This window comes from Felis catus, chromosome D2, assembly GCF_018350175.1.
Source record: "Felis catus isolate Fca126 chromosome D2, F.catus_Fca126_mat1.0, whole genome shotgun sequence".
Lineage (NCBI taxonomy): Eukaryota > Metazoa > Chordata > Mammalia > Carnivora > Felidae > Felis > Felis catus.
The window spans coordinates 60,451,291-60,477,565 of record NC_058378.1 but is presented as its reverse complement, the minus strand read 5'-3'; the positions used below and the strand labels follow the sequence as shown (position 1 = coordinate 60,477,565).

Here is a 26,275-nt window from a genome sequence, read left to right as displayed (position 1 = left end):
ATAGGCCATTTTGCCAACCCCCTACTAGACTATGCATAGCCTGGGCTATTTTGCCTGGAAAAGGCACCATGACACAAGGTATGGACAAAAGTGAACAATAAAAGTCACTGCCAAGAAGGTTCTACAATGAAGTCACAAGTCTTCATTCCAGCCCTCTAACTGGCCCCCAAATTCTGGTTTGAGTAGGTGGGAGGGCTCTGGACTCAATAAAAAACTCCCAAGACACATTATAAACCAGCCAGTTTATTATTTTGTAGTAAGATGTATAACTTTTACCATGCAGACTGATGTACCTATGTCAGCATGAACAGTGTATGTTCTTCCTAGAGGCAGTTACAGGGAAAACCAAGTAATTATCAAGTTACTTGGCAAGTGTGGAATCCAAACAAGGGGAGGCTAAACTTAAAACCTACACCTCCCTCATCCACGAAGCTAGAGCACACTTTCCCACCAAAGGAACAGCTCAGACTCGTTTGCTGTTGTCTCTTTCCTCCCCATCCTGCTCTGGCTAATAAGCACGGTCATCTCCAACAGCTTTAGATAAGCTAGCTTGGCCTCGGGAGTCTTCTTTCTGCTCACTGGTTTTTATCATTCTCTCCACTGTTACTGACAGTTAAGGTTCCGAAAGGGGCACATCAATTGCTCCCATGTTCCAACTACAAGACACCATAATCTTGTTAGGATGCGTACCAACCAACCCCACCCCACGTAAGTCTTACCACCTAATATGCTTTATAAAGGTTCATCCTAGTTCCATTAGCACATACACAGGTTACCTATAAATTCACCTGACTAATGTAACCTAATTCCTACTGAAGACTGAGAATTTTAATTATAGCTTTTATTCTTTCGTTTCGATCAGATTTCCAACCATGTAGGAGTTAATGAAATCAATTTTGTGTCACCACTGTTACCAAGACAGAAATACCAACTGATGTGTACTTTTCAGATTAAATTAATGCCATTTTGTTCCGTAAAATGTAAAAACCAAGACGCACTCCTCAACTTAGTACTATTAAGGGTCATCAAAAAAAGCCTTTGAACAATAGAAAAGTTTTATGTTTTCAAATTGAAAAACTAAACATGTATTGCAAACATTAGGTAATGTTAAAATTACAGAAAACAAAATATTCAGACTAACCCCACAGCATTCACACTACAACAGAACGGTGTCTGCCAACAAAAGTGAATTTTACCCCAGAAAGTAGTTAAGTCCATGCTCGCTGAAAACATCAGTCCTAGACCCCATGAATGGGGATGAACTACACACTGCATGCTTACCAAACATATACACATTAATCATTCTTAACTGCCTCTTCCCAGAGCACTGAGGGGTAGGACGGATGAAATGTGGACCCGTGTACTCACACAGGCAGAATTCTTCAATTATAAAAACTCGTACATGTGACCCTCACTATGTTTTAGGCAATAGCTAAGATTTTATCTGTGGGAACCCACCTCTGAAAATCACAACAAAAATCTATAGGAAATGATTTAATATAAAATATACAAATTTCTCAGTATGAGGACTTCCACAGAACAGGGAGAAGGGAATGACAACAAAAAAAAAATTTTTTTTTTCTTAAAAAAAAAAACACTCCTCTTATGTTGTCCTTACTACTCAACACTCAAAAACAAATCTGTACAAAACTACGGACACAGAAAAGGACCAGAGAAGTTGTGACAATGCAAAGTCTTCGGACCTATTCTAAACTGCTGTCCTCACCAAGACCCTTCCTTAAGAGAGCTGATGGTTCCCAGGTCCACTGGGGAAAGCAAGTGGTCTCCAATCATCACCCTACTTCGCCACAAATGGCCCCAGGTCATTCGCTGTCAAACTTAATGGAATTGACCTGGACAGAGATGGAGCCTCCCCGGTAGCTGCCACGCTTCTTCTTGGTTTTTTCATGCCGAAACGATTTGCCTTTGGTGAACTTCAGAACCTGATTGGCTCGCTCCCCCCAGTCTCCAGCTGCACCCCGCTGGTAAGCAGAGAGAAGTGGTTAATACACAGAAGGACAATAACAAGGCCCTGTTACTTTCTTCTCTTTGCTCAAGGCAACCTGAACCCAGAGAGCTTCCCACCAACCTAAACCAAAATGCTGTCCTCTCTTCCACCCATTCCCCTCAAGAATAGCCAACACCTGCACCCCCCTCACCTTGGCATCAAAGGAGTTGTCTGCCACTCGAGCATCTACCTCGATTTCCTCCTCCCTGATCCTTCGGAATGGTGATGATGCCCTTTTTTCTCCCTGGAGAAAAAATGAAGTAAGAAACTAAACATGTTCTGTCATGTAACAGAAAAGCCCTCCTCAGCTACACATAGGAGCATTTAGGGCAGGCCAGGCAGAGAGTTGTGAAGATGATCCCAGATTTTTCTTTCTACTCTTTAAAAGCGGACTCCTGAGAAAGAAATAAGATAACTTACTTTCTTCCTTTTTGGAAACGTGTTGGGGGTCTGGGGCTTTATCTTCTTGGCTTGAGGAGTCTCTGCCTCCTTGGCAGCCTCATTCTGCTTCCGCTTCTTTCCTGAACCTACAAAACAGCCAGACTCAGGAGACCAGTTTCCTATTCCTCCTCCCAAGTTCCCACGCACTTAATGCATACAACTGGAAGCCTAATCGTAGGCCTCCTCTCCCTGTCCCATCCCCCAAAAGTATATCCCACCCAATTCTTTGGATATGGACCTGGCTTAGAAACTGCGGTTGTCTTTTTCTTTTCTTCTTCCTCATTGCTGTCCTTGTCTGCTTTTCCATTCTGGGTAGTCAGTGCAGAGGTCCCATTGGTCTTCAGCGCTTGTGGTCTTATATTGCCTTTGCCCTTAGGCTTCTCCTCTTCCTCCTCCTCCTCCTCACTGGAATCATCAGAGGAAGAGCTGCTACTCTCAGCCTTTGCTTTCTTTGTGGCGGCTGGCTTGGAAAAGACTACCACTCCCGCTGTCTTCTGTGGCTTCTTTTTAACTGGGGATTTTGATACCTTCTCTTCCTTCTCTTCCTCACTGCTAGAGCTGTCTGAATCAGAGCTGCTGTCCCTACCACCCTGAGAGGACTGTTTGGCAGCCGGAGATGGAGCTGCTTTGGCCATTGCCTTTGACTTGGGGGTGGCCACAGTCTTCTTCGTCTTCTCCTCTTCACTAGAACTGCTCTCCTCCTCACTGGAGCTGCTATCAGCCTTTCTGGTCAGAGGCTTCTGGACATTGCCTGCAGCTTGCTTGGGAGCTGTGGCTGATTTAGCTGCAGGTTGCTTGGGAGTGGCAGCTGGCTTACTTGGGAGATTCTTGGTGGTACCAGTTGACTTGGCAGAAGCTTCATTCTCAGAACTGTCAGAGTCTAGACAGAGAAGACAGAATAAAGTCAAATCGAAGGGAGCCCCTGGAGTCCCCACTGCCCTGATGGCCTCCATATGCTTCACCTGAGCTGTCTGAAGAGCTCTCTGATGCCTTCTTTGCTGGAGCTGGTTTAATGGTTGCTTTAGAGATGACTGTCTTAGCTGGGGGTTTCTTTTCTTCTTCAGAACTCGAATCTGGAGAGAACCTATGGCATTAGGCTGGGACCGGAGTCCCGACCCAATCAAAGGCAATAAAAAGAAGGATGCAAAGACCCACACAGCCCTGTTTGTCCTGCTTCAGCGAAAAGCAAAAGAGACAGAGGTATTTTTGTCTTCCATATTCCTCATGCAGCTTCCCAGACCCAGTCTCCACAGGTGGGGACTCACCAGACTCATCACTGCTGTCCTCACTGCTCTCTACAGGCTCTTTCTTCTCTGCAGCTTTCTTGGGAGCCTGGGTTCCCAGGGACTTCTTGGATAGGGCAGCAGAAGGTGGGGGGACTGAACTATAGGGACCTGTTTAAGAAAAACAGTGTCATGGTTTTAATGTACATATGATAATTCTTTGATTCTGCTCCCTTCTAGAAGTGGAGCTTAATTCCTCTTCCCTTGAGTGTGGGCTAAAATTAGTGAGTCATTTCTAACCAAAAGAATATGGCAGAGATGATGGCATATCGTTTCTGCATCTGGGTTGTAAAAAGCAATGCAGATTTCTCTGGGAGAAGAGAGCTGTCATGTCAAGCAGTTCTAAAGAGAGGTCCATGTGGTGACTGCAGAGATCCTCCTGCAGTTGGATCTGGTCACAGTCATGCAGCTTGAATCCCCATGTCCAGTTACCTGGTTTTTTCTTTATGGGTTTTTTCTGCTCCTCCTCCTCTTCACTTGAGGAGTCCTCGCTACTGGAACTCTTTTGGGTAGGGGTGGCTGTCACTGGAGCCTTGACCACAACTTGCTTTTTAGGTACAGTCTGCATTATACAGAGAAAGTCCGTTACCACAGGAAAATGCTGGTCCAACCAATCCTGCCAGGAAATGGAGAAACCCCCACCCCCGTGCCCAGTCCTCTGGTAGAAGTTATGGCCCAAACCTTCTTAGGTATGGCTGCTGCCTCCTCCTCCTCTGAGTCATCACTACTGCTGCTGCTGCTGCTGCTGCTCTTACTGCTGGCTGCTTTGCCATTGGCTATTTTAGGTGCCACCCGAGCTGGTGTACCTAAGAAGGGAAAAAAAAGCGTTAAGAAGTATCAAGCCTGGGGGCGCCTGGGTGGCTCAGTCGGTTGGGTGTCAGACTTCAGCTCAGGTCATGATCTCACAGTCCGTGAGTTCGAGCCCCACGTCAGGCTCTGTGCTGACAGCTCAGAGTCTGGAACCTGCTTCGGATTCTGTGTCTCCCTCTCTCTGCCCCTTCCCTCCTCATGCTATCTCAAAAATAAATAAAACCATTAAAAAAAAAGAAGAAGTATCAAGCCTGTAAGGGACCATAGAAACCTGTAGCTCAGAACTTAGGAGTCTACCAGTCCTCTTGCCTTTAGAGCAGGCATGAGGGGGACTGCTGTGGCTAACTATCAAAGGATGACTTTCCTGACTAATTTCAAGAATAAAACTATCTTTAAGATGATATAATGTAAATAATTCAAATATGCTCTATGAGATCTTTCATTCCAACTTCCATTCAGAGAAGCTCCTATAAATCATAACCTGTCACCATGAGAGAACTACAGAAGTTTAAACTCTCACATGCCCCATGGAGTGAATGCACAGGAGAAATAACGGTAGTGAAAAGGACAAAGGATAGAGATAGAAATGGTCATTACAGAATGGGATCTATGAGAACATAAATTGTCTATGAAATCGACAAGAATGGCAAATGGATACCATTCTTAAAAAGTTTTCCTTACTGTAAGCTATCTCTAATACCTAACTCCTAATTACGTAATCTTCACTTATTAATAAAAAGCTTCTTAAAAAAAAGACACTAATTTTATACCTAATTGTAAACTTTGTCAGAAATCTTGTTTTGTACTTGTTAAGCTGAACATAATTTTTGGATAATGTTTAAACATTACTTTTCATACTTGAAATAAACATTTATTTAAAAAAAAAAAAAAAAGACACTAATCAATACCTCTAGTTCAACAACCACTACCATTTCACTCCTGTGCTGAATGAACAATTTTGAAAACATGCTTATTTTTTTTTAAATGTTTTTTTTACGCTTATTTATTTTTGAGAATGACAGGGAGCGCAAGCGGGGAAGGGGAAGAGAGAGAGGAGGAACAGAAGATCTGAGGCTCATGCTGACAGCAGTGAGCCCAATGTGGGGCTCGAACTCATGAACCATGAGGTCATGACCTGAGCTGAAGTCGGACACTTAACCAACTGAGCCACTCAGGTGCCCCCTGAATAAGCAATTTTAATACCAGTCCCCACAGCAACCCCAGACTGGGCTTTTGGGAACAGTAATAGTACCTGATTTGGCTGAGGCTTTAGCTTGAGCCTTAGCTGCCACAGGTGTTGTCTTTGGCTTCTGGTTCTTTGGTGCCTCATCTTCTGAGCTTGAGTCTGAATCAGAATCAGAGCTCTTGGCCTTCTTAGGAGGAGCTTTGACTGCCTTGGGTTGGGGCTTAACTCCCTTCTGTGAGAAAACACACAATAAGGGGGAGAATCAGCAAACTTCTGGTACCCAAAGTACATCCTAAGGTAGAAACCATCCTAGACTATTTTTTAGGGGCTAACTAACAGAACAATAAAAGCAAGGGGAAGTTAAACAAGAAAGCATCTGGGAGTGGCTGGCTGGTTTAGTTGGTAGAGCATGCAACTCTTGATCTGAGGATCATGGGTTCGAGCACCATGTGTGGTACAGAGTTTACTTAGAGAAAGACAGAAACAGAAAAAAAAGACAGAAAGCAAGCAAGCATCTGAAAAGAGCACCAAACTCTTCATAAGAAACAAAAATATCAGCCCTGTCCCTGCCATTCCCTGCTGAGAGCTCCCAACACCTACCTACAAAACAGACTCTTACTCTTGGGAGTCTTAGTATCCCAGAGAAACCTAGTATCGCCTGGGAAGACAAAACGGGTTCCTCTAGATTAAGAGTACAATTTCAACCTCGCATATCCTTTCCAAACTTCATACTTCCCTCATCTCTCTCAAAGTCCTCAGATTTTCTTCTCCATGGTCATTTGTTACATACCACTGCCATCCCTTGGTTCCAAACTATAAGCCAGGATTTCAGGTTTTTTCTAATTCCTTAAGCAACCTCTTTCCTCCCCCAAGTTGCAAACCTGAACAGGCTTTTTCTTCTTGTCCTCCTCCTCCTCATCACTGGATTCTTCACTGCTGCTGCTCTCTGTTGCTTCAGCTGAAGCCTTTCCACCATGCTGAGGCAGACTGGCCCGCTTGGCAGGTACAACTGAACAAAAGCACAGACCCCAGTGAAAATCAGCCATGGGTACTGGCAGGCTACAAATCCCTTTCTGGGAACCACTAACCCCAACTACCTGCCCACCCTTACCAGCTTTCTTAGCTGGAGGCCCTTGGGTTTCTTCCTCCTCACTGCTGTCCTCACTGCTGTCACTGGATGAAGTCTTCTTCTTAGCCTTCTTAGTCACTGGTCCGTTTACCTGTAACTTCCGCTTTGGGGCCTTGGTGGACCTGCTGAAGTAGATGAGGCTAACCTTTGAGGGCTCAGGACCTTCTCACACCAAGGAACACAGCCCAACCCCTTGGGGGGAAAAATAGCCACAGTGGTACAGGGAAGACTTACTTGAGCCAGAAGCTGTAGATGTCCAAGAGGGAAGAGGCGTTGGCGTCCTGTTGGGTCTAGAGAAGAAAAAAGAAAGGTCAATAAGAAAATTTTATCCTGGTTGTTCTAGGGGAAATTAGATCTTATTTTATTCTCTCATTAAAAGTGGCCAGTTTTATATCTGCTACATTTGCTGTAAATGTTACACCTTTGGAAGACTTCTCCGACTTGCTTAAATTAAGAGAACAACAGCCTGTTTATGTACTCCCCCAATTTTTGACATCAAAAGCTTGGGTTACTCCTGTATATAGTTTTTGGCACCATCTATATCCAGTCAGTCCTATTTATCACAGTTTTTAAGAAAATGTGCATTCCCTTTATTTTAGCAATGCATTGCCTAGAAATGTATCCTTACCCATGAAACAAGAACACAAACATTAATACGAGAGAGTGTTTGCTGCAATGTGGTTTATAATACCAAATCACTGGAACCCAGCTTCCAAAACTGGTTAAAAAGCTAAGCTATATACTCAATACAAAATTCCATTCAGCTATTAATTACACTGATATAGATTATTAGTTGATGCAATAAAAAAAAACATAATGGCAGGACATTACAGTATCAGTAAGAGTATAGGCTCAGAATCAGACGAGTACAGGTATGAAACTCACCTCTATCTGTTACTACTGTGTGACTCTGAGCAGATTATTTAATCTTTCTGAGACTGTTTTCTTCACTATAACATGAAGATAATACTATACATCTTATTAAGTGGTTTAGAGAATTAGAGATAGCATAGGTAAAGGACTTAGTATCTGGAAACACCATGTAGCATTTAGTAAGCCATCCAACAAGGATTAGTTTTTGTCACATAAAAGAATCCTGATTCTCAAAGGCCCAACTCCACCCAGCCCCTTGTGGAAACACTTTCTGCAGCCTCCCTAACAGTCAATTCAAAAACTGTTCCAATATGAGGGGTGCCTGGGTGGCTCAGTCGGTTAAGCATCGGACTTCAGCTCAGGTCATGATCTCACAGTCTGTGAGTCCAAGCCCTGCATCGGGCTCTGTGCTGACAGCTCAAAGCCTGGAGCCTGCTTCAGATTCTTTGTCTTCCTCTCTCTCTGCCCCTCCCACACGCTCTCACACTCTCCCAAAAATAAACACTAAAAAAATAAAATAAAATAAAGTTTTTAAAAGTTCCAATATGAAAGCAGTTGTAGGAGATCACATGGCAGGCTGTCCCAGCTTAAAGAAGTCATTTCTAAAGCTGATTTGGTTCTGTTCTTGTGCAGCCTGATTCTGCCACAAAGAAACCTATCTTCTTAGTCAAAGGCTAAGAACACTATCAAAGACTACTACACTCTACTCTCATGTTTGCTCTTCTTGAAAGGGAGATTCCAAACCTTTCACCTCCCTAGCCACCTTCTCTTTACATGTGTTTAAAACATCCTTAATTAATATAACTATCATAACAGCTTTCACTCATTGATGCTTCCTGAGCATCAGGCACCTAGACTGTCACTTCATATTTATCATGTTACTAAAATTCACAAAAATCCTATAAAGTGGATGATGACATTCCCCATAGGAATAGAAACAGAATCAGAGAGACTGGGCAAGCTGCTCAGGTTATACATCCTAAAAAGTGACAGAGCCTGGTCCCAAATCTAAATGTGCCTGATTCCACAAGTCGAAGATCCAAGACCACTGCTTGCTAGGGCTTTGATGCTCAGTTCTGCTTCAATATACCTTAAAGCAGAACCATGCCTCTACTCTCATTTTGTTCTTTACTAACGAAAAATCCCATCCTTCATTTATATATAAAAGCAATTTTATCAGTGAGTCCCGGGTAAATTCTGAGAGTTATGGTCAAGTCACGCTTTGCATCAGCCAGCGTAAAACCCAAAGGAGAAACCAAGAGCCCCCAATGCCTCCGGTAGGACACCACGCTCCCTCCTCGCCGCACTCCGCCAGCCACGTGACCTGGGCCACGAGGATCCCACGCTGCTGTCGTTGCACCGCTCACCAGAAAAAAGCAACAAGACTCTGCGCTATCTACTGAGACCTCGTGGGAGACCAGGTGCGGAGACTCTAGGCTCTCGGCTCACCGCCAGGAGCTCAGCACAAAGGGTCCGCAGATACTGCACTGGCAGACCCCACAGACCTCCGTACCCGGAAACCTGAACCTGTCAGGGCCCGAAGCCCTGTGGTCATCCCACCCCAGCCTTTGCCCCAAGCCCGCACTCACAGCGCCTGTTGCCTTGGCGAATTTATTGGCCACCTCCGACAGCTGGTTATCGCGCAAAAAGCCGAGCACGAGCGGATACAGGTCGCTGGGAACCACGCGGCGCAAGCCGGCGTCCGCCATCCTCCGGGCAATACGCGTCACTACCGTTGCTGACGCGCACAACGCAGGAACTCGGGAACCCGGCGGAACGACGGCTGATCCGTTGTGACGTCATCGCGCGGCGCGGCGGCACAGCGGAAGGGGCGGGCACTCCCCACAGGGCAGTTCCGCCTCCACTTTGGAGGCAGGATCGAGGCGAAATCTGTAAGGTCTTTCCGGTGCCACAAGTGTCGCCATCTTGGTAAGGGCGGAGCCCTTCGTCCGCCACCTTGTGAAGGCGGAGCCCTGACGTCACGTGTCCCGCCCTCGGTAGTGGCGGGAAATCTCCAGCCTTCCCGCGCTCTGCTAGAGCCACTTTTTTTCAGAGCTGCGGTTTCCGGAGCCGCAGCTGGGATTCGCATTCCAGAGTGAGCCGGGAGGCTTGAGCGGTCCTTGGACTCTCTAGACTAGGGTCACAGGATCTCCCAATCACTACCGTTCGCACGGCCGGAGAATTCCCACCCTTCATCTTCCCTGTCTCCACTAAGCAGAAGAGGCCGTTAGATACCACCCCAGCCCCTGTGCTCCCACCTCAAATACAGAGGATCCTTCATTTTATCCATGGTAATAGAGGGACGATTCCCCAAAAATGCCCCTACCTCATGATTTGCCCATGAGACAACCCCTTCCTCTCTTACATATTCATTCAGCATTAGGTCAGCTCCATGAAATGTAAAGCCATTGCACCAACCCTGAGCAATACAGCAGCAGCAATCTCTTCAAATCTATAATCCTGGAAATAATCCTCCTACCTCCCGAGTCACAGTTCACACCTGAACTCTCCCTGTGGGAGAACTAGAAAACCCTCCCAAGTGTCTGTCATGATATTCAAAAATCAATGCCCAGGCCTGCCAAGTTAATTCCAAGTTTTATCACATTTCAGTTCACATTAGCAGACATCAATCCCTTTACCCACTACCCTCTGACTACTTCCCATTAATAAACCTTCTGAAGGGTAAGGACCCACTTTCTCAGGGGACCCATGTCTCCTTTGCTTTTCTCAAAATAGGCACTCTGCTAACAGATATAACTCCTACAACTCCCTCTTTCCCAGAGGTCTGTCCACATGCATGTGTTCTTCTGAGTACCTCTTGTGTACCAAGCGTGCTCAAGCTAAAATCGTACATGTACACAGAAGTTTCTGTTTAGAGATCCTTCATTTGAAACAACTGCAAACTTCCTCCAGGTTCTTGATGGTGAAATCCCTTCCTTGAGACTGCAGCATCAGCATCCCTTTGTTTGAAATGCAGAATCTCAGGCTCTACCCCAGAAGTCAGAATCTACATTCTGAAGAGATCCCTTTTAAAGTTTGAGAAACACTGCCCTAGAAGACTGATTTCACAGACAACACAACCTGAGGAGACAAGTATCAAGTCCAATAGGATTTTGCATCAAACCAAAGAGGGGTCCTAATGGAGGTAAGCACGTCCCTGATTGTATTCAGATTGGAAAAGTGAGTATGTCTGGCACTAGCACCATTGAAAGAAGCACAACAGCACTTGGAAATTGTTTGTAGTTCGTGTTTATTGGTCTGCATAGTGCCTTAGAACTTCCAAACACAGGGGAACCCCTCAGCCCCATCTTAACATAGGAATGAGTTAACTTGTTTCAATGCCTGTTATAAAAAAACAAATAACCCTTCAAAAATCTGATTTAACACATTTTTTATTTCACTTTTTTCCATTTCTTTATAAAACAGTCATCTCACTAGCAGCTCTCTCCCCTAAATTGGGGGAGGGGAGGGTGGAGGAGGTTGGACACCTCCAAAGAAAGAGGGAAGGGGGAGAAGGGCCCAGGGTTACCTCCTGAGGTTCTTCTGGGCCTGTTTCAACAATGTGTCAAAGTCAAGAGAATCAAATTTGCTCTTTACAGGAGCAGGGTCAAAGTCTTCCCGGTTGGAGTCTATAAAAATAGAGACAGACATCAAGGTCTCTGACAATACTTCCCAATCACAGGGTCCTCAAATGGCCAGCCTCCTCCCACCCCAATAATGGATGGAATAACATCAATCACCCTGGTTTTAAGTAAATAAGACTAAAGAGCCCCCATTTCTCCTCTCATCCCACTCCCTTTGTGTTCTTTGTGTGTCACATAGAGACAAGTCTACCTAGCTCCACTCTCAAAAGGTTGGAAACCCTTCTGGGGACAATATGAAGTACACCAAAGCCTCGGGGTCTCCTCCACTCACCAAGATCAGAATAGCTTCTCTTGCAGAACTGCCTGCGGCCCCCAAAGCAGAGATCAAAGGGCTGCTCATCTGCCTGCCTTAGCTTGTGGCCACTCTCGATGGCTGCAAATGCCTCTTCAGCATAGCGGTAAGTGACGAAGCCGTAGTTGTCACTGGTGAGGAAGGTGAGGCAGAGGCTGGGATGGCTATTTAGGCACTTGCCAAGGAGAAGAGATACTTCCCAGGGTAGAGAGAGACTCGGGTAGTTCTTCTTCCCCAAATGGCCAACCCTCTGACTAGGAGTGAAGGTGTCATCCTACATTGCCTAACACACCAGAGGAAGGAAGGGGGAAAGACAAAGCAGCATCAAGGTAGACAAATGGGGTGGAAAGGACATTCTGACCTATAGGTCCAACCTTACCCTTGGACACGGAAGTGGATAGTGCACTCCTCAATCTCTCCAAAAACAGAGAACCTCTGTTTCAATTCTGACCGAGTCATGCGGCCAGGTATCTTCCCAATGAAGACCACTCTTCTCTCCTCCTATTTTGAGACAAGGAAAATTGACACACCATGAGCCAAGGCCACTGCTGCAGAAGGCTCTCAAGCTCATGGCTCAGGGGCAAGCCCCATCCTCCCAGGACCTATTCCTCTACTCACTATTGCACGCTCCTTCTGCAACACTCTCTGCCTTTGGTAATGGTCATGTGAACGATAAGAGCTGTACCTGACATGAAAAGAAGGTGCCATCAGCCCTCCAGACATTAGACAACTCAGGTCTCAGAACTCTCAAATTTGGGATTTGCATCCCAGATACACAGACTCCCTGATCACACACTCACCTCCGCCTCCTGTCACTTCTCCGGCGGGGGGATGGGGAGCGGGACCGGCTTCGGGAACTGGATGACGAAGATGAGGAAGATGAGGAAGATGAGGAAGATGAGGAGGAGGACGAGGAAGAGCATCTTCGGGAACGTCCAGAAGAACTGCAACTGGATCTAGAGAATAAAGAGGCACGCAGGAATGCTGGGAGTGGTGCAGATATATTCTGCTTACCTCACCTTGGCCCCAACCTTGCCTCCCTGTCCGGAAGCTCAGGACCAAAGGCAAAGCAGGGGAAAAGAGATCTAGAAGAACTCCACAGATGACCAAACTGAGCCCTCATGAATTTTAGGCATTTTTGGAATGTTTTAGAGTGTTCTCACATAGATCATAGTTATTTTCAACTATGCAATTAACAACAAAAACGTTTAACAAGTCAAAGAAAAATAAATGGAGACTTGGGAATAAAGGGCTGGGCCCTAGGTCTAGCTGGGGATGCCAGGCCTGGGTCTCTGGGTTCCTGCTCCCCTAACATGTCTCATAGCAGTACTGTGACCAGGATGTAAAAAGGAGGTGACTTGCTAGACATGGAGTAGAGGTCATTTCTTAAGAGGTCATTCTGGCTCAGGGGCACCTGGGTGGCTCAGACGGTTAAGCGTCCCACTTCAGCCAGGTCATGATCTCACGGTTAGTGAGGCTGAGCGCCACATTGGGCTCTGTGCTGACAGCTCAGAGCCTGGAACCTGCTTTGGATTCTGTGTCTCCCTCTCTCTGCCCCTCCCCCACTCATGCTCTGTCTTGGCTCTCAGAAAATGAATAAACATTATAAAAATTTTTTTAAAGAAGAGATTATTCTGGTTTAAAAACAAAAAATTAGGGGCGCCTGGGTGGCGCAGTCGGTTAAGCGTCCGACTTCAGCCAGGTCACTATCTCGCGGTCCGTGAGTTCGAGCCCCGCGTCAGGCTCTGGGCTGATGGCTCGGAGCCTGGAGCCTGTTTCGGATTCTGTGTCTCCCTCTCTCTCTGCCCCTCCCCCGTTCATGCTCTGTCTCTCTCTGTCCCAAAAATAAATAAAAACATGGAAAAAAATTAAAAAAAAAAAAACAAAAATTATTCATGGATTAAGTAGGAAAATCTTGGTCTTTAACTGAGAAAAAGGTATTGCCAGAAAACATATGACGCCACAGTGACAACCAAAGGAACTGCCCAGACTCTTTCCTGGACAGATGATTAGAAGAGCTGCCATTAACAAGCTACTTATCCCACCTTCCAACATCTCACAAGAAAAGAGCAGAAGTGAGGACAGATAAAAGTATGTAAAGGATCAAACACGGGCGAGATGCAAGCCTAATGGTCTCCCCAAGGCAGGGGTCAAGGAAGCAGCAGACCTCGGTGATCCCCAAACTCAAACAGGGTATAGAAGCTAAATTCTCACAGCTTGCCTCCTTCAATAATCCAGGAAAGGGGGAGAAGACAAAAGCCAAGGACAGAAGTAGAAGACTTAATGCCTGAAAGCATCAAGCTCAATGTGCAAAAGCTTTCTAAGTAAACCAGAGGAGAGCCCATGGACTTCCTAAATGAAGAGGACCTAACAGGCCATCAGAGCTCACCTTCGCCACCTCTTGTGTGGGGGGGAGAGGGACCGGGACCGGGACCGGGATGAGGAAGACGACGATGAGGATGAGGAGGAAGATGCTTCGCTGGTCCGGTTGGACCCAGAGCTGATAGAACGGCTGCTGCGGCCACGGCAGCCCTGCCAGCCCCGGCTTGGGGGGCTGGCCGACCTGCAGGCTTTTCGGTAACAGCGCACCGACCGCTGCTTGGCTGAGGGCTCAGGGGGAGTCCTAGTGTTCATGTCATTCCGGCAAGGTGAGGCCTCAGGGGAGAGCAAGGCGGATGGGGCAAGGCAAGTTGCTGGGGCATCTGCCTGCTCACTGCTAGTCCTGTGATCAAGTGGCTCCTGGGAGGCAGCTGTGCGTGGGGGCAGGGGGGCGGCCAGGCCCAGGGACAAGACGGGTTTGATGGTGATGTCCTGATGGCGTTTGACGTTCCATCGGGAGCCCACCTCTGGAATGACTAAGGCAGGCGTCTTTTTGGGGGGAGTCCTGCTCCGGACACAATAGTCATGGTCCCCAGAGCCCACATGGACTGGACTAGGGCCATGGACCCCTTCTTGGAGGCAGGCTGCAGCTGGATGTTTGGCCTCTGTAACTCCTTCAGGCTTCAGGGTTCCCTCCTGGGCGGTGGACTTAGGAGATTTGGCTTTGGCCAGCAGTGAAACAGCAGCCAGGGGCTTCCATAATTGGTGGGGAGGGGTGGCTGGTGGGGTGAGCCCTGTGAGGGGAGGGAGGATGGAGATAGCAGGATGAGATCCGATTCTACACTTCCAGGGGCTCCAGAGACCCCCACCTCATGTCACAAAGTACACCAAAGGTCAACAGCCCAACTTATCCCACTATTGCAACTATTCCTTCCCCCAAGTTCCCCATCTTGGGGATCAAGCAATATAAACCCAGACAGCTAGCATCCTTCTGAACCCCTCAGCCTCTCACTGCCCAAACCTAGTTAGTGACCAGCTCCTATATGGTCTACCTCTCCATTCTTAGACCCAGCCCTCCCCCTACACTGCCTGGGCTGCATCTGCCTGGACTCCTGTAATCACCTTCCAATGATCTCCTGCCTGGGGCTTCATGCCCATCCACCTGTTTTCTACATTCCTGCTACAGGGAACACCCCATAACCAATTGCTTCTTCAATGCAAAGATAAAGTCCAAATAGCTTAACACGGCATTCAAAGTTCCCTTCATCTGACTTCCTACTTAACACTTCAGCTTTATCTCTTTATCTCTTTATCTCTTGCTTTAGTTCTGCCCACCACCCTCATCAGCCACTACACTCCAGTCAAACCAAACAACTCATAATTCCCCAAAACATACCAGGCTGGTTTCATTTCTTCAGTGCTCCAGCAGCTCCATCTCCCTAGAATGCCCCATCCCCTAAATCTAATTGGTATTAGTGATCTTCTCAAACCTCTGCCTCAGGGATAACACCAACTGTACATGACCCTCCCCTGACTGACCCATTTCAGATCCCACTATAAACCACAAAGGCTCCTTTAACATATGATCTCTGATACTCAACATGCTCGTTTATACATCTGCTCCCTGGACTGTGAGAACCTCAAGGATGAGGATCATATCTCTGTATTCCCAACAACTACACACACCCAGTGCAGGGCAGACTCTACAAACATTCGCTGCATAAACTAATCAAAGGCAGAATTCCCCACCCTGAACCCACCTGCCACGTTGGCCAGTTCTGGGGCTTGTAACCGGTCTAGGGGCCTCTTCTCCTGGGGAGTGTCAACGTTGCTGGCGGGGGAAAAGGGAAAGCCTGGTTCATTGCCTCCTCAACATCTTGTATATGTTTTCCTCATAAAGCAACGGGAGAGGGGTGTGTGCAGGGAAGAACAGGATACACAAACTGCCCCTATCGTTCTCCTCCAGCACAAATGCGATCTTACTGACTGAATGTAGTTTGGGTCTCAGCTCAGCTCTGTCCAATTCTAGGAGGCAGGCTGGCTATGACCTTAAATACCCCCCACCTCCTTTAAGCCAGGAGACTTGCCTGCCTAGCTCAAACCAACCCAAAATCAACATGGATGGGAATATGCTTGGCAGAACAGGATAGGGTACTATGAACATGAAAAATGAAAAAAGACCTCTCAGTGCTGGAAGACTGAGGAACAAGGAGGTCCAGGGTACTTCGTCCAAGGAGTCAGGAGAGCCCTAGCCACCACATCTTACCCCACTTGATCTTTTATCATCACTAGTGTTCAGCAAGCTTAACACTTGATAAAAGGAAGGAAAGAAATCCCCAAAGGCACAATTTGCCAGAAGACAAAAGGCAACTCCAGGACATTTGGAATCCCAGACTGGAATCAGCCAGAGGATGGTACACACCCTCCTACCTACCACCCAAGACAGTGCCCAGTAGTGATGAGCTGAGGAGGCGAGGGGGAAACAGGGAAAGACTCTAAAGCTGACTAAAAGCCCTGTAACAGAGGCATCCAGTTGACGGTCCTGAAGCACCGGCCGGCTGCTGACCAACAGCTGTAGGGTAACTCGCTCACATGTCTCCATACTCACCCTGAGTTTCCTACAGCCAAGCTGTCAGCAGGAGCCGGGGGAGGGCACTCCTTTTTGGCTGCAAAGAAACCAAATTAGTTAAAAGGCCAACCAGATGTTCCAGATTGAGGAGGCACAGAAGGGCTGGCTTTGAGACCCAAAGAAGAAAAATCCACTTTGTGTACATATTTCACTGGACTCTCCCCAGAGAGATCCATTCTCTTCTAGTAGGTACCCAGGTACTATTTTTAATCATGTTTCTGCTCAGAAATATCTGTTAACTTCCCAGTGAATCTGAGATAGAGTCCAAACTTCTAAGACTAGCGTTCAAGGTTCTATATGACCTAACTTCCCAGTCTTGGTCTATTCTGGTTCTACACTTATACCATATTACATTTTTCCTTGTATTGTAGATAACTTGTTACTAACTCAGGGGACATTTATGTAATTTTCCTCCCCTATTAGACCATAAGCTCCTTACGAACAGGACATAGTATCCTCCAGAGCACCTAGATCCTTGCTTTGTACTGAGTAAGCTCAGCTATCCACTGTCTTCGAAACATACAATCCTTATACTTCTGCCTTTATTCACTACACACGCATCCTGTATTTCAGAGCCCAGCCTAAGAGCCAGTTTTCTAGAAAAATGTCCCCAACCAACCCAACCCACCGGGACCTCCATATCCAACTACTCTTTATAATACTTGTCATGCTTACTGCCACCTGTCCCTGGTTTAGACTGTATTGTCCATGAACCTGGTCTTCCCCTTGCAATCAGATTGAAACTACTTCTCTGGGACTGAGACCGCCCCTCCACCATTCCCTTCCTTCCACCTAAGCAACTACAGGGCTGGGCCCAAATAAAGCATCAATAAAAAGGGGTTACAGCATAGCTACCTAGGTGCCCTCACCTTCAGATTTCTCAAACTGCTCCAGCAGACTGGACAGGTCCGATGCCTCAATTCCTGTGGAAGTACACAACACAGGATTGGAATCCAGCCCCTATCGACTGAGTGCCCAGGTCCTGGAATTCCCAAGTCATCTCCCAAGTCAATTCCCTTGATGCTGTCCCTAACCACTGTACTAAGCAAACCCAAGGCAGCAACACAAAGCAGAAATCAAACAAACCCAGAGCTCTGTCTCTCAAGAACCCTCCAAAAAAACAAAGAACCCTCCAAACAAATCTGACAAAGACCAGTCCCTATGAGAGTGGTTTATCGTGTTCTATGGAGGACACTCCCCATCCAACCCCCATGCCTTTCACATCAACTAAACCATGTGGCACTTACCAATCTCACTGATGAAAGCCTGTACCACGTCCTCAGGGCCTTGAGTCCGTGGGGTAGGCAGGAAGGAGAGTTTCCTTAGACGGGCTGGGTGGACAGCAGGCACCTTAGTTACAGTGCTCTGCTTTGGTGTGGGTGTAGGAACAACCTTGGTAACAGGAGAGGGGGGCTTCTCCCTGGGCCTTGTCTCCTGGATCTCAGGCTTTAGCCTCTCTGATGCAGGCTCCTCAACATCCACACTCTCAGCAGACAAACACGGTGGAGCCTTAATCTGGGGGCTTTGCATTGGGGAGGACACCTTAGGTTTCAGATAAGGAGACACAGGCACTGACTTGACTTCCACCTTGGTGGGCTCCACCTTGGTGGGCTCTATCTGCAAAGCTCCCTGGCCAGTTGACCCAAGACTGAGAGGAGGAGCCATTGGCACAGAAAGTACACTTTCAGGAGGGCCAGCTGGGATGCCACTGGGCTCCACCTTGGGTGGGGGAGCAGCTCTCCCAACAGATGCCAGAGGCAAAGGAGGTGGTGGCATAGAAGGCCAGAATGGAGGGTGTTGCAGCCCTGGGCCCCATCCCAAGGGCCCATAGGCACAGCTGGAGCTGTAAGGTGGGACTGGGGCTGGAGGGGGTACCCAAGGCACATTGCAAGTGGGGGGCACAGCATAGGTGCCAGGAGTACCAGATACTAGGGGCACTGTTGGTGGCGGGGGGAGGCATGGATAGCCAGAAGGGGACACAGGGGGATAACAAGGCCAGGGTGGCACAGGAGCATAATGAGTATAGGGATCAGGTGGCACTGGTCCCATAGACATTGGAAGACTGGGAGGCTGCAAGGGAGGTGGGGGCAGACTGGGGATCCCTTGCCCACCTGTAGGAAGGGGCATCATGGGAGTCATGCCTAGCCCACCTGGGGGAAAAGGCAAAGCAGTGGGCATTGTGGAGGGCATGGACTGCACAGTAGGAGGTGGAGGTCTTGCTGGTAGTGGCATCTCTTGGGATGGCACCTGTTCAGTGGGAGTTGAGGCCACAGGTTTGCTTGCAGGTGGCTCAGGACTAGGAGAAGCAGGGCTGGGACCCATAGGCACAAAGCAAGCCTCAGGAGGAACCTCAGGGCTTCTCTGCAGAGTTGTCTTCTTGGCTGGGGCTGGTGGGATAACAAGACAAGGGATGTCTGCCAGCCCCGTGGGGGTCTCTGGGAGACTAGGCCACTTCCCAGCTGGGGGCTGGGGACTCCTCTCTTCTGCATCTGCTTGGCGCTGCTGCCTTCGTCGCCGGTACTCTGATAGGCTAAGAGGCCGAGGTCTGGCTTCCTGGGTTGTGGCACTGGTACTACTTTCTACCTTCAAAGGACCCACAACCTCCCGGACTTCAGGGATGATGGCCTTTAGGGGGTCCAAGGACTCTGACTCCAGAAGTAACTGGGGAGCTGGACTCCCCTGGACTGAAGACACTGCACCACGTCTGGGATCAGATGGCCTAGATTTAACTAGCACAGGATCAACTGGAGCCAGGTCACTGGGAACAGAGTCAACTGGTGCTGAGTCGGCTGGGACAGGGTCACCTGGTGGCAAGTCATCTGAGATGGGAACAACCACTGTAGGGTCAATTTCTGCTGAGTCAGCCAGGACTGGGTCAGCTGGGAGAGGGTCAACCAGCTCTGAGTTGGCTGAAGCAAAGTCAACCAATGCAGGATCAACAGGTACAGGGTCAGCTTGAACAGGGTTAACTGCAGTGGGATCAGTTTCAACAGAGTCAAGTGGCATGGGGTCAGCTGGAGCAGAATCAACCAGTGAGAGAGGAGTTGGAACAGGGTTAGCGTGGATGCTGTCTACCAGGTTGGAATAAAGGTCTAGAGGATCTTCTTTAGCAGCACTAGCTTGTCCAGCACTACTCTCCAAGTTCCCAGAGCTAGGTTTCTCCAAGGCAGCTGCCCAGGCCCGAGCCCAAGCCCGGGGCTTCCCTCTACTACGGGGAGGTGCGACCTCTCTTTTAAGTTCCTCCTGAGGCAAATTTCCTGCCTGTGAAGTTATCTCTGTGGCCACAGTAGATTGCCCACGAGAAGATGACCTCAGCCTCCTGGCATAGCCTTCTGCACAGGCTGCTGGCTGCTCTTTGCTCTTCTTCCTCCTGCCCTTTCGAGCTCTCTGGGAACTCAGCATTGTGTTGGCTGGTGGGTTCTGAGACTCCTTGGGCATCATTGGTTCCATGACCTCCTTGGGCTCTAACAAGCAGACTGACTCCAGCTTTTCCTCTGACAACCCCTCTTTCTGAGGGCAGAGGTTTTCCTTGGGCACAGCAGCCTCTGTCTCTGACTCTAGTGTAGGCATGAGTAGCTTCAAAGCTGGACTGGCCTCTAGTGAGTCATCCAGAAGCACAGGCTGGGGTCCAGTAGGAATCTTCCGTACCACAACTGGGATCTCCAGGTCATTGCCAGCTGTGGCTGCCTGGCCCACAATCTCTAGCACCACACAATCCTCAGGCAGTGTCAAATCATCCGGCTGCTCCTGAAGCTCATCCTCGAGTGATGTCAGGTGGGTGAGGTTGGGCAAGCAGTATGGATGCATGGCCCGCACCAGCTCACTCAAGGAGGAGATGCTCTCGTCGCCAGCTGCCTGCACTGCCATCTCTGCTGCTGCTGTTTTATCTTCCTCCTCCGGGCAGGCCAGGTGCATAGGGAAGTCTGGAATACTGCTCACGGAGTTGTCGAGCTCCCCAGCAAGCATCTGGCCACTAAAGCTGGCCACCTCCTCCTCTTCTTCCCCATCGCTACGCTGCTGGGGAGGAGGGGATTGGCCCCAGCGGGCTCTTGATCTTGAGGGTCTCCAGCTAGGAAGCTTAGGGAAGGAAGTCTCTAAGAAGGAGGGTGGGGAGAAGTCCCAAGGGGGATCTGAGAGGGACATCTCAACCTGCAGAAGAGAAAAGAAGCTACAGATGTTTTCGCCAAGGATATATTTTTCCAGGCCTGTCCCCACATACTTCTCCCTCCTGGGAGTCTCCGAGGCTCCCTAGGTCAGGCTTACCCCACTCACTCTATTACTGCCTGTGCTGGGCCCCAGTGGGTCAACTGGGGTGATGAGGTCACGTTCTGGAGGTGTCCGGGAGAGGGTGAGCAGCTTGTGCAGCTGACAGGGAGAAAAAGACCTGAGATGAGTTTGTGCTTCACAACTATATAAGTAGGCCCATAGTCATGGTTCTAACATTTGCACCAACCACACTTCCCCTGGTCCCACACTCACAGAGGAGCCCTCCCGAGGTGACACAAGCAGTTCTGAGTCAGGAATGCTGTCAAACGGAGACAGGTTCTCGGAATCTGCATTGTCCAAGATCTCTGTCAGAGCTGTGAGCAGTGACACTTCATTCTGGTCCTCCAGAGATAACCTGCTCTGCTCCAGAAAGACAAAAGGAAGTTCCTACCATTATTCCTAATGGTCTACTGGCCACTCAGAATGACTGCAAGCCAAGAGAATCAGCCTCTCAGGCTCAGTTCAGCTCAATTTGCTAGAGTGCCAAGAGGCATGGGCTCTAATCTCATTCATTACCATCTCCCACCCCTCTAATGCCAACAGAGGCCTGTCAGAATTGATACTTAGGCTTATGTTTCACATACTCCTTCCACCCCTAGATGTGGGATGCTCAGCAGACAACCCTTGGCTAGGCTGGAATTGAACTCAAAACACAGATGGGAACCCCCCTGGACATGTAAGTTGGGGGCCCATGCAGGACTACAGTCCAAGCCTGCCAGGGCATGTTCACATGGGATATAATCTGGCAGCTTGTAGCCCAATTCTCCTGGAGAAATGAGAAACACACTTCAAGGACTCAGTTTGGGTAGCCAGGAGCCAAGATCCTGGGAAAGCAGAGCCACCGGGCCATAGCCTCCAATGCAAAGCTCCCACCTGAAGACCTCCAAACCCAGTCCCAGCTCACCTCCCCAAGGCTCCCAAAATCTTCAATGAGTGAGATGAGGGAGGCATCCATGTAGCTCTGCATGGTCCCCAGCAGTGTCTCATCCTGCAGTATCAGCTCCTCCATCTCCAGGTCCTTGTCCCTCAGACAGGGGCCAAGCCGAGACAGACTGACAAAACCAGAATCGTCCCCTTCCTCATGCAGCAGCACCTGAGGCAAACAGGACAGTCAGAAGGGTGTAAAGTCTGCAGAGCACGGGGCACCTAGGGCAGCTGAATGATATGCTCTGTAAACCAGGTGCCCAAGCTTCCACCAATGGCCCCAGACTCAGCAGGAGCCCCAACAAAGCCAAACCTCTGGACTTGCTGGGCAGAGAGAAGTACAACCCACGAAACAAAGCCCCAGTCAGGATGGCAGTGTTCATGGATCTTCTGGGAAAAAAAAAAAAAAAAAAAAAGTCTGGACTCCATCCAGAAACAGTTGGAGCCACTGAAGATCACTAAACCAGGGAGTAAAAACATCAGAAAGAACAAGATTTTTCAGAAGAGTCAAACAGTCTGAGGGGTACACCAAAAGAGTGGTGGTCAGCAAACAGGCAATTTCAGCTCCAACCACCTTCCCTTCTCCCTCTTCCCTCTCCTGCCTAGGCCTCTCTTCTCTGCTTAGCTCAAACCCTACCTTCTTCAAGATAACTCAGGCTTCCCCAATCCATGCTGATCTCTCCTCACACCCCTGAATTCATTCAGGTTTCTGTACCAGTGGCAATCACATCTTGTCCCCTCTCCACCCCATGATAGTCCTAGCATCATTAATAAAACTAAATTCTAAGTTCCTTTGGGGCAAAATAACCCTTTGTACGATACTAGCCTATATCCTTCTTTGATCTTGGAAGGGTTTAAACTGTTCTTATACTTCCTAATTATTCGTGATGCCTAGCACCATGTCTTATACACAGCTGTGATTCACACTTAATTCACACTTTTATTTTGAAGGCCCTACAGTGTGCCACTGAACCTCTCAATGGTAGTCCCAAAGGAAAAGTCTCCTCCCTACTCCTACCATGTGAGAGCATAAGAAGAGAAAGCTTGATTCCTTGAGTCAGTACATGGAAACGCCGCACCCCACTACTTGCCTGGGAACCAGCAACATCTTCAGCCTTGTCAGGCAGGGAGCCACCCGCCCAGGCCTGTCAAGAGTGTGGGTGTGGGCAGAGCCAGAAGTAGCTGGAATGGGACTGGCAAGGCCAGAGGCCAAAGCCAGGGGTATCTCCACTATAGGAAACAGATGATGGAAAGACTGAATAGAAACAAATACAAGCCTCCCTCCCCCACTCAGCAAAGGGAAACTCTGCACCTCTTTCAAGAGAAAACAAAAAACAAAAACACAGGTGTGACTATACCCTCTAAACCCACCCCCCTAACCAAGCTGAAGAGTTCAAATGCCCAGAGAGGAAAGGCTAGATACACTTTAGGAGACCAAGTCCAGAGAGGAAGTGAAAGGTGGCAGGTTTTAGGCACTAACTCCTCCCAGACCTTCACAATCCTATAATTACAACCAGCAGCTGAATAGCACCTGGCTCAGCAAACACTCCTCCTGGGTGAGCAAGGAGACTGCATCTCAACTTGCCCTGCCACCTACCTGACCCAGCCACCAGGCCAGAATCTTTAAGACAATGCCCAGCTCTGGGAACCACTCACCACCTCCATCAGGCAGGTACTGGAGCCCTAGTCAGAGACACCCCTCTCTTCACCTGACAGCACCTATCCCTCAATCCTCACACAGCACAGCTCCCAGATACCAAGATCATCTAGCAGAGAAACCCATCTGGCTCTCTCACATCCAGTCTTGTCCCTACAGGGTTCAAAAACAACTACAAGTTATTAAGAATACACATCTGATTACTTTGAGACTCTTCCTAAACCCTTCCAATAGCAGCTTACTGCTCTTAGCATTAGGTTTAGACTCCTTAATATGTCTTACAGGGGTCCTGATCTTCCCTACTAGGCTCTTCTCCAGTATGTCCTCTCTTACTACTGTGCCTCTCTCTCTATGCATCAGCCATACAGGTTTCTGTTTCTTTAATAAGCCATATTGAAGCCTCCCACTTCAAGGCCTTTCCATACTATTTCCTCTGATGAAAACTTCCCTCCCTCACCTCAACTTAAAATATCCCTTCCCAGACTTCACAATATAGATTACTACTGCTGGTTATATAATCCCAAATATGCTGCACTTTTCCTTTTGTGCCACTTATCATTTATTTATTGCCTATCACGATAAAACTGGACGATACTGGAGAACACGGACCATGTGTGGTTTTACCACAGCATCCCTTGTGTCTGAATACAGTATCTCAATAAATAGTTGGTTGACTAGCTTTCACATGCCCATCTTTTGGGGGGAGGACGTAAGGGAAGAGATATACATAATCTCTCCATGAGACCATCTCCAACCACCAATAACCATCTAATTTGGACTACAGCTGGATCGTGGATCCTTCCTGCCTCTCCTCCAAAAGGTGGGCAGCTCCCAAGCTACGTCCCCAGAATCATGGGCCCGAACTGGTCGGCTGGAACTGACATTACCTGGTAGCCTGCGGCCCAATTCCCACCTAAAACCAAAACAAAAAAACCCAAAAGCTTTCAAGGACTCAGCTTAATTGCTTAAGAGAGATAACCTTTCAGACTGAGTCCAGCCCACTGGCAACTTTTAAGAAGCCCTCTGCAGAGGAGTGTGATAACACTTTCTCAGTATGGAGAACTGAAGGCCAAGCCAATAGAATCTGACAGAAAGAAACCACCCTTGTCCAATAAATGTTCAACTAGTGGTGAATAGTTCTCAAATGGCCTCTAACTTTTCCCCATCCCCAGCAAAATTCCAAAGAGCCTTAAATACAGACCACCTCAATTTTTTGTGTGTCAATAAAAGAAACAGGCCTTAGCCGCCGCCTCAAAAGAGACGCTGGAGGAAAAGTGGGGGAAGGAGAAAGGATTCTCTTTACCTTACTTAGGCTTATCCCATGTATATGTTGACACTCCCCATGCCCCTTGTATCAGGAATGAAGCAGGTCCGAAAGCAACCAAAACGCCAGTGTCCATGACTCACAACCCACCACAAGCCGGTCAGACAGAAGCCGCCACAAGCTTACTTCACAGCCCTTCAACCTCAGCCTTCTACACTGCCCAACACACTCTAACATCCACAGGGAACTGACTCCCCGCACATCTGGAGAGTCCTTCACCAAAACTCCTCCAAGGCTCTGAGCAAAGTTTACTCTAGCAGCCCCTACCTTCCTTCCCAGCCAGGGGCCCCCCCAGCCCCGCCGGAGATGGCGGGACGGGCTGAGACACACCCAGTTCCCAGCAGTGCGGCTCCAACGCCGATACGAGATGCCGGGCAGCCTGGAGCGGGAGCCACGTGGACATCCCCTCCCCGCCCCCACGTGGACCCGAGGGCCACCCCCCCACCAGAAGCCCAACCCACGTGGGTGCCAGGGCCGCCTAGAGGGGGAGGGGAAGCCGACAAGTTCTCCCGGGAAAATTGCTCCCCCCCCCCAATCCCACGTGGCTCCGAAAAGGCATTGCGGCGCGGTGCTAGGGGCACCCCCACTCGGCATCCTTAGAGGAAGGTCTTAGTCCACGATTCCAAGTCCGAATCCCTGACCCCCACCACGGGCCGTTTCCAACACCCGACTATGCTCCTCCAGCATTCCGGAGGAATGGCCATGGGGACCCCGCCTCTGCCTGCATCCCTCCAGCAAACAGCCCAGGTCCATTCAGCCCAACCTGTCTTCCGCAGCCACCCGCATAGCCTCCCGAGCGCTTCCTCCCTTTCCTGTGGCGTCCACGTGTCATCGCCCGGCACACGCTGCTTTGCTGCCAGCCGCGGGCCGCCAGCCAGCCTCTCACCTGCTCCCCACCACTCACAGCGCCCACAGTCCCATACGGCGCTTGGCTTCGACTGCCCCAACTGCTGCCGCGCACTCCACCCCCGGGGTCTGGTCCGGGGCCCCCACTTGGTGACGGCGCGACTCCGTCTCTCCGTCCCCGGCGCGCCGCCATCTTGGCCCCTGAACACTCAGCGCAGCTCTGGTCGCCGGCACCGCCTCGCCCAGCAGATTGTGGGAAAGGAACTACAATTCCCGGAAGACACTGCAAGACTGCGGATCCCAAAAGGCCTTGCGGCAAGACCCACTCGCACCTGGGAAGAGGGCCCTGGCCTCGCAAGGGAGCCTGGGAGTAGTAGTTGCTTTAAGGGGAGCCCAGCGGCACGTGCTACAGGCATACTGTCATGCTTAATTTTGTGTTCCGCTGGGGGGAACCTAGTTGGGGAGCGCGAGGTAATAAGAGGAGAGTTACCATTTGCGCATCTCTTTATTGTCCTAATTTGTCCAACTGTCGGAACGCCCTCTTTATCTGACGTTCTATAATGCGGTACTTTCCTTTCCCCTTAGACCAAGTGGGCCTGTGTTTTGAAACAGCACCCTCTAGTGGGCACCCGCACTCCCGGAAC

General features: G+C 48.9%; 2 protein-coding genes and 1 long non-coding RNA gene across 9 annotated transcripts; 1 reads left to right on the top strand and 2 right to left on the bottom strand.

Annotated features, from left to right (window-relative positions):
- Nucleotides 1-223: 223 nt before the first annotated feature.
- On the bottom strand, nucleotides 224-9,539 carry NOLC1 (nucleolar and coiled-body phosphoprotein 1). Of its 2 annotated transcripts, none has more exons than XM_006938120.5 (13): nucleotides 9,320-9,539; nucleotides 7,092-7,147; nucleotides 6,840-6,982; nucleotides 6,610-6,737; nucleotides 5,795-5,960; nucleotides 4,414-4,538; nucleotides 4,165-4,294; nucleotides 3,715-3,843; nucleotides 3,412-3,522; nucleotides 2,688-3,329; nucleotides 2,429-2,535; nucleotides 2,160-2,252; nucleotides 224-1,982 (listed from the first exon to the last, which is right to left on the bottom strand). In XM_006938120.5, the coding sequence occupies exons 1-13, from the start codon at nucleotides 9,437-9,439 to the stop codon at nucleotides 1,824-1,826; spliced, it is 2,109 nt and encodes a 702-aa protein (XP_006938182.3). In that variant the 5' UTR covers nucleotides 9,440-9,539; the 3' UTR covers nucleotides 224-1,823. The 2 variants fall into 2 exon arrangements, with proteins under 2 accessions (XP_006938182.3, XP_006938183.3); XM_006938121.5 differs by having other exon boundaries at nucleotides 6,840-6,979; nucleotides 9,320-9,518.
- LOC123380893 lies at nucleotides 9,529-11,688 on the top strand. The gene is made up of 3 exons (XR_006587260.1): nucleotides 9,529-9,659; nucleotides 10,644-10,875; nucleotides 11,553-11,688. It is a non-coding gene; the product is annotated as an uncharacterized LOC123380893 (long non-coding RNA).
- PPRC1 (PPARG related coactivator 1) lies at nucleotides 11,105-25,883 on the bottom strand. 6 transcript variants are annotated; one of them, XM_003994354.6, is made up of 14 exons: nucleotides 25,672-25,882; nucleotides 21,785-21,973; nucleotides 21,094-21,240; nucleotides 20,878-20,979; nucleotides 17,862-20,763; nucleotides 17,484-17,537; nucleotides 16,594-16,651; nucleotides 15,746-15,816; nucleotides 14,056-14,779; nucleotides 12,467-12,622; nucleotides 12,285-12,351; nucleotides 12,046-12,167; nucleotides 11,646-11,797; nucleotides 11,105-11,359 (listed from the first exon to the last, which is right to left on the bottom strand). In XM_003994354.6, exons 1-14 carry the CDS (start codon nucleotides 25,822-25,824, stop codon nucleotides 11,256-11,258), a joined length of 5,001 nt encoding a protein of 1,666 aa, XP_003994403.3. In that variant the 5' UTR covers nucleotides 25,825-25,882; the 3' UTR covers nucleotides 11,105-11,255. The 6 variants fall into 6 exon arrangements, with proteins under 6 accessions (XP_003994403.3, XP_019669307.3, XP_044896536.1 ...); XM_019813748.3 differs by having other exon boundaries at nucleotides 25,690-25,882; XM_045040601.1 differs by lacking the exon at nucleotides 25,672-25,882 and adding an exon at nucleotides 25,053-25,627.
- Nucleotides 25,884-26,275: the final 392 nt, after the last annotated feature.